At 38.5% G+C, this 7,771-nt stretch overlaps 1 protein-coding gene across 9 annotated transcripts in view; it reads right to left on the bottom strand.

Annotated features, from left to right (window-relative positions):
• The window catches only part of FAM149B1 (family with sequence similarity 149 member B1), a 53,495-nt gene that overhangs the window by 18,738 nt on the left and 26,986 nt on the right, over nucleotides 1-7,771 (bottom strand). For all 9 annotated transcript variants that reach the window (XM_012105273.5, XM_042240999.2, XM_012105274.5 and 6 more), the window contains 2 exons: nucleotides 3,816-3,980; nucleotides 245-432 (listed from right to left, as the gene is read on the bottom strand). In XM_012105273.5, coding sequence (XP_011960663.1) covers nucleotides 245-432; nucleotides 3,816-3,980 — 353 coding nt within the window. The remainder of the gene's footprint in view (nucleotides 1-244; nucleotides 433-3,815; nucleotides 3,981-7,771) is intronic.

The following is a 7,771-nucleotide window of genomic DNA, read 5'->3' as shown; positions in this document are numbered from 1 at the left end:
GTGACTTGCACATGTTTTTTTTCTCACAAATAATTACATTCAAAAAGAAAGCTCAATCTCTAGTCATCATAGACTAGGCCTCATTACTCATCCAGTCATTCCCAAATATTGTCCAACTATCTGTTAGTTTCTATAAGAAATACAAATATGACACTTCTGTACTATTAAGCATATAATCTAATAGACTGGTTAGGGTTTGGAAGTCTTAATTATTTTTTTACATTGTTTTCACAAAGAGCCTTACCAGAAGCAAATCCCTCCCAGTGAGTACGAGTCAGCTGCTCCATACAGCTTAGGACCTTGCTCCACACGTCATCAAACACATAAGCAAGGACATCCTCTTTCATGCAGTAAAATGGAGCAATGGGTGGATACCCTAATTTCTGTTTCTCTGTAGCTGCTTCTGATTTCTTTCCATGAAACTCCTCTTCCCTGTAACAGAAACAAGAGGGAAAGGTTTCATGGTTCTTTTTCACTGAGTGTTCACCACTGTCTTTTGTGCTGCTTAGGAATGTGATCTGTGCTTCTCCTCCATAAATCTGTCCCCCACCCCCCACCCTTGACATATATAGCACAGATATTAAGTTCTCTTGTGAGCTAAGGAAGTTTTCAACAGAGGAGACTGCATTTTCCTTTTTTACCCCGATTCCACCCCCCTATTCTGGCAAAAAATAGAACAAGAAAAAGAAGGGTGAGAATCACTGTACTTTTTTTTTAGCTTTAAACAGATGGCACTGTCAGTTGAGCAACAAGCAAGCTATGACTTGAACACAGAAATAATCTTTTTGTTGTAATTGGATAACATTTAGATTATATTAATGTGACACACTGAATGGTATAACTGTGATTATGCTGCATAGTTATTTGAGGCAGTGATTCATTAGGGAAATAGTCCACATAGATTATTATATTGTATACTTTTACTAACCTAAATAAACATTTGGTAATTGATTGTAAAGGAAAAAGAGGGAAACCCAACAGCATAGGAAGCTACTCGGGCTCTTCTGGAATCTGTACCTATAATTCAGAAACTCCCAATTAGGCAAGGCTATCTCTTCCCTGGCAGTGAGTATCAATAGCACAAATAGATTTCTAGGGGAAGAAAATCTGGCTGATAGATGTGCTTATCTGTGACAGTATAAACTAAGACAAAGCAAATTGTGGAACTGACTTGGGTGGAGAGAAGTATCTTCCCGCCTTAACAGTGAAAGTTACTCCTAGGGTAACAAAGTACTCAAGAATGAAATAGTAAACTAGGCTGGAAAGAAGGATGCTAAGATTTAAGCAGGACAGCCAGACTCTCTGCTTCTCCTTTCCAAAGGAAGAGCTAGCTTGGCATTAAGTGGTGGAGGAGGCTGTGTGTGTGTCAGTTGCTCAAGTCGTGTCTGACTGCGACCCCATGGACTATCCCTTGCCAGGCTTCTCTGTCTCCAGACAAGAATACTGGAGTGGGTTGCCATTTCCTTCTCCAGGGGATCTTGACCCAGGGATGAAACCCAGGTTTCCTGCATTGTAGGCAGATTCTTTACCATCTAAGCCACCAGGGAAGCTGATTAGTATTAACTGTATTTCAATTTATATTTCTTTTAAGGGGAGATAACATAGCCATATGATGAAAATTCAAATTGCTTAGAAGGAAATGTATACATGTAGTGAAAAATAAGTTTCCTATATCTCTACCCCAATCCTCATTCCCAGAAGCAAACATACATAAGTCCAGAGAAAGTTCCATTATACACTGTACTGTACCTTGCTCATCCAATTATCAATGTATCCTGGCCCATGATCCCTATCAATATATATAAATCTGCCTCTTTAAAAAAATAACTGCAGAGTATTCCATTGGATATACCATAATATATGTAGCCAGGCAGCTGTTGATCAACTAACTTTTTGCTTTTATAATCAATACCACAATATATTTCTAGAGATATTCCTTATGTATTAGGTTACAGCCCAATAAACTAACAAAAACGTAAGTAAAAAATGCATTTAATACACCTAACCTGTTGAACATTATAGCTTAACCTAGCCTCCTTAAATGTGCTCAGAAGGCAAATTAGCATACAGCTGGGCAAAATTATCTAACACAAAGCCTATTTTATAATAAAGTGTTAAATATCTCATGTAATTTATTTCATACTCTACTGAAAGTGAAAAGCAATGGTTTATGGGTATAAAGTGGCTGTAAGTGTATTGGTTGTTTACCCTCATGATAGTGTGGCTGACTGGGAGCTGCAGCTTGCTGCCACTGTGTAACATCCTGAGAGAGAGTCATACTGCATATCGCTAGTCTAAGAAAAGATATAAATTCCAGCAAACAGTTGCTATTCAATGTGTATCAGTTCTATACCATTGTAAATCCAGAATTCATAAGTCAACTCATCTTAAGTTGGGGACTGTATGTATGTAGTTCTTTGGCTACATAGGTATCTTATTTGTAGGGTAGATTCCTATCAACAGATTACTGAGTCAAAGGGTATGTGCATTTCAATTTAAAGAGGTGGTACAGTTCTCCAGTAGTGAAAGAATATGCCTACTTTCTCATTCAAGGAATAATCAAATTTCTTTCCCTTTTGTCTTTTGATAGTCTGTCAGGTAAAATACTCATGATGGTTTTGATTTGCATCTCTGAATGAGACTGAGTTTCATTTCATATATTTAAGATCCATTTTCTTATAATGTGAACTCTGCCATGTTCTTTGTTTTGTCCTTAATTTTTTCCTTATTGATATACATGTTAAGGAAATTAAGCCTCTGTGCATGCATTAACTGCAAATATTTTTGCCAGTTTGTCTTCTGACTTTATGAATTTTTTATCCAGAAATTTTAAGTAGTTATTTTTAAATGACTTGTAGATTTTAAGCTGTAGTTAGAAAGGCCTTCCCTATTACCAAACTATTAAAAAAAAAATCTTTCATATCTTATTTTCTTCCAAACTTACATGATTTCATTCATGACATCTCAGTATCTCAGTGGTATCTCTAAAGAGAAGACTGCCTTCCTAAAAATCTTCCCTGTATTACTTGAAAATTCATTGGGTTTGAGTCATGAACATCACGTTTTGGAGTAGTTAAATCAGCTTTATTTAAAGCTAAAATGAAGGGAAAAGACCTTTGAGGAAAAAGGAGGAGAAAATACAGATAATTTGACTCAGGCCAGATGAAGTGAAAGGGAAGGGGGAAATCTCTGGAAAATCGAAAGAGCATACATATGATTCTCTTGGAACAATTAGCTAACTCATTGCCATGTATAGAAATCTGAGTTATGTCTACCTTAGCCTAGGACTGTATACATTGAACATAAAAGTAAGCATGGCTCAATAGGAAATAAGGGAAGAAAAGTCCAGAATCATGTGACACTAACTAGACCTAACCACAGCCTCATAGCCTGAAATTCTCACTTCCAGATGTGCTACTGTGACTATCATTCTGAACTTCTAAAGGCTTGGAGGAATAGTTTAAGAGGTTAATATTTCAGGGACACAGCATGGAACAGTAAGAGAGCCTGGATTTAGAATAAGATGAATAAAGTTTCCATGAATTACTGGTGATAATTGACAAAGAAGAAAAATCAAATTATATGGAGAAAAAATTAATTCATTGAAAACTGTTTAATCCCAGTAAGAGGCAAATGACATGTGCAGGAAAAAACAACTTATATCAATTAAGTATACGAATGCTGGACAACTGAGAAGTAATAGAACATAAATAACATAAATTTAATTATAGATAATATTGGTGGCATACTTTAGAAAAATAGATACTAATACACAGAACAGGGGAGTAAAAACGTTTACAAGATATAATACTCACATATCTGTGTGGTCAAATGCTAGGTATTCTTCTATTATTCCCTCAGAAAATATGATACAGTCTTCTTCTCTTTCCATAGAACACAAGCAAGGGGATTTGGCAATGGAGGATGCTTTAGGACCAAATGAAGATGAAAAATGTAACTTCTTTCCCCTAATGCCAAATCTGGGAGAGGGGAAAGATAGTAATTATGTACAACATAAACAGTTCTCACAGGAACTCATTCATACAGGTTTCAGCTCAAAGTCCCTTCCCCTGATGACACCTTCCTGGGCTACTCTAAACTTTAATACCTATTATTTCTCAGAACAGGAATAAATACGAGCCACACACCCACTCTGCTTCGGTGTATTATGCACCTAATACTGAAGCAGTTGAATACTGCTTGCTATCTTTTCAGATGCAATGGCTATGGCTATAAAATAAGCTTTCTTTTTTTTTTAAAATCTAAGAATATTTACATTCATGTTCAACTCTGAAGTACCTCAGGAGATTATAGGTTTATTTCAGTAACTTCACTGTTGTTGAAAATGCATGCACATTATTGTGCAACAGATCTCTTGAACTTATATTGCAAAACTGAGACTCTGGTATCCATTAAACACTAATTGCCCCTTCCCCTTCCTCTCCTCCTTTGGGCAACTATGCTTCTATTTTCTGTTTCTATGATTAGACTACTTTAGATACTAAATATGGGTGGAATCATATTGTATTTGTCCTTTTGTGACTAGCTTATTTAACTTATTAAATAATACCTTCAAGGCTCATCAATCCATATTCTGGCATGTAACAGGATTTCCTTCTATAATATTCCATTGTGTGTATATAAATTTTCTTTATCCATTCATCTGTGATGACCATCTGGGTTGTTTCCACCTCTTGCCTATTGTGATTAATGCTTCAGTGAATACTGGTATGCAAATATCTCTTTGAGATCCTCCTTTGAATTTTTTTTGGATATACACCTGAGTGGGATTGCTGGTTCATATAGTAATTCTATTTTTAGTGTTTTAAGAAGCCTCCATACTGTTTTCCAAGAGACAACAGGAGTCTTCCCTGTAGCTTAAATGGTAAAGAATGCCTGCGAGGCAGGAAACCAGGGTTCAATCACTGGGTTGGGAAGTTCCTTGGGAGGAGGGAATGGCAATCCACTCCAGTATTCTTGCCTGGAGAATTCCACGGGCAGAGAAGCCTGGCGGCCTGCAAGTCTGTGGGTTCGCTAAGAGTCAGACACGACTGATCAACTAACACAGCCCATACTGTTTTCCTTAGTGGCTATACTGTTTTACACTCCATTTCTCTCAACAGTTCACAAAGGTTCCAATTTTTTGTCTACATTTTTGCCAAAAGTTGTTGCTTTCTGTTCTCTAGATAGTGGCCATCCTGATGATGGGTTGTGGTGGTTTAGTCACAAAGTTGTGTTTGACTCTTGTGACCCTGTGGATTGTAGCCCACCTGACTCCTCTGTCCATGAGATTTTCCAGGCAAGAATACTGGAGTGGGTTTCCATTTCCTTCTCCAGAAGATCTTCCTGACCCAGGGACCAAACCAGCATCTCCTGCATTGCAGGCAGACTCTTTATTGCTGAGCCACCAGGGACACCCAAAGAGACTGTTACATGTTGACTAAACTTTTTCTCAGGCCACAAAACTAGCCTACATTTCCCAGGACCCCCATACAGTTAAACGATGGGTTCAGTTCAGCTCAGTCACTCAGTCATGTCTGACTCTGCAATCTCATGAACTGCAGCACACCAGGCTTCCCTGTTCATCACGAACTCCCAAAGCTTCCTCAAATTTATGTCTAACAAGTTGGTGATGCCATCCAACCATCTCATCCTCTGTCATCCCCTTGTCTTCCTGCCTTCAAACTTTCCCAGCATCAGGGTCTTTTCCAACGAGTCAGCTCTGCATCAAGTGGCCGAAGTATCGGGGCTTCAGCTTCAGTATCAGTCCTTCCAATGAATATTAAGGACTGATTTTCTTTAGGAATGACTAGTTTGATCTCTTTGCTGTCCAAGAGGCTCTCAAGAGTCTTCTCCAACACCACAGTTCAAAAGCATGAATTCTTCGGCGCTCAGGTTTCTTTATGGTCCAACATTGACATCCATACATGACTACTGGAAAAACCATAGCTTTGACTATATGGACCTTTGTCATTAAAGTAACGTCTCTGCTTTTTAGTATGCTGTCAAGGTTTGTCATAGCTTTTCTTCCAAGGACCAAGCTTCTTTTAATTTCATGGCTGCAGTCACTATCTGCAGTGATTTTGGAGCCCAAGAAAATAAAGTCTCTCCTTGTTTCCATCGTTTCCCCATCCAGTTGCCATGAAGTGATGGGACTGGATGACATAATCTTAGCTTTCTGAATGTTGAGTTTTAAGGCAGCTTTTTCACTCTCTTCTTTCACTTTCATCAAGAGGCTCTTTAGTTCTCCTTCATGTTTTGCCATGAGGGTGGTGTCATCTGCATATCTGAGGTTATTGATATTTCTTCCACCAGTCTTGATTCCAGTTCATGCTTCATCCAGCCTGGCATTTCGCATGATGTACTCTGCATAGAAGCTAAATAAGCAAGGTGACAATATACAGCCTTGATGTACTCCTTTCCCAATTTGGAGCCAGTCTGTTGTTCCATGTTCTGTCCTAACTGTTGCTTCTTGACCTACATACAGATTTCTCAGGAGGCAGGTAAGGTGGTCTGGTATTCCCATCTCTTTAAGAATTTCTCACAGTTTGCTGTGATCTACACAATCAAAGGCTTTAGTGTAGTCAATGAAGCAGAAGTAGATGTTTTTCTGGCATTCTCTTGCTTTTTGTATGATCCAATGAATGTTGGTAATTTCATCTCTGGTTCCTCTGCCTTTTCTAAATCCTTCTTGAACATCTGGAAGTTCTCAGTTCATGTACTGTTGAAGCCTGGCTTGAAGAATCTTGAGCATTACTCTGCTAGCGTGTGAGGTGAGTGCTGTTGTGCTGTAGTTTGAACATTCTCTGGCTTTGCCTTTCTTTGGGATTGGAATGAAAACTGACCTTTTCCAGTCCTGTGGCCAAGTTTTCACCAAATTTGCTGGCATATTGAGTGCAGCATTTACACAGCATCATCTTATTTAAAAAAATAACATTTATTTATTTTGGCTGTGCTGGGTCTTCACTGCTGTGTGTGGGCTTGCTCTAGTTGCGGCTACTCTCTAGTTGCCATTTGCAGGCTTCTCATAACGGTGGCTTCTCTTGTTGTGGAGCAGAGAGTCTAAGGTGCATGGTCTTCAGTAGTTGCCTCACATGGGCTTAGCAGTTGTGGCACACGGACCTAGTTGCCCTGTGGCATGTGGGATCTGCCCACATATGGGACTGAACCAGTGTCCACTGCACTGCAAGGTGGATTCCTAACCACTGGACCACCAGGGAGGCCCTCACAGCATCATCATTTCGGACTTGAAATAGCTCAGCTGGAATGGGTATGAGGTGGTTATTTCATTGTGGTTTTGATTTGCATTCCTCTTATGATTAGTGATGTTGAGCATCTTTTCATTTACTTGTTGGCCACTGGTTTATCTTCTTTGAGAATTGTCTATTCTCTTGTCCTTTTTCTATTTTTAAATTGGGTTCTTTTTGTTGTTGTTGGATTGTAGAAGTTCCTCATGTGTTCTAGATATTAACCCTTTATCAGACATGTGACTTGGAAATATTCTCCCCCACTCCATAGGTTGCATTTTCACTTTAATGATTTTTTTCTTTGGGTGCACAGAAATTTTTGAGTTTGATGTAGTCCCATTTGTCTATTTTTGCTTTTGTTTTTAGGTTTTGATGTTCTATCCAATAAATCATTGCCAAATCCAATATCCTGAAGCTTTTCCCCTGTGTTTTATTCTAGGAGTTTTAATAGTTTTAGGTCTTACATTTAGGTCTTTGAAATCATTCTGAGTTAAGCTCTGTATATGGTGTAAGATCAGAGTTCC

The sequence above is a fragment of the Ovis aries genome, chromosome 25 (assembly GCF_016772045.2).
Source record: "Ovis aries strain OAR_USU_Benz2616 breed Rambouillet chromosome 25, ARS-UI_Ramb_v3.0, whole genome shotgun sequence".
Taxonomy (NCBI): domain Eukaryota; kingdom Metazoa; phylum Chordata; class Mammalia; order Artiodactyla; family Bovidae; genus Ovis; species Ovis aries.
Note: the sequence above shows the minus strand (reverse complement) of the source record. Positions and strands in the feature narration are given on the sequence as shown.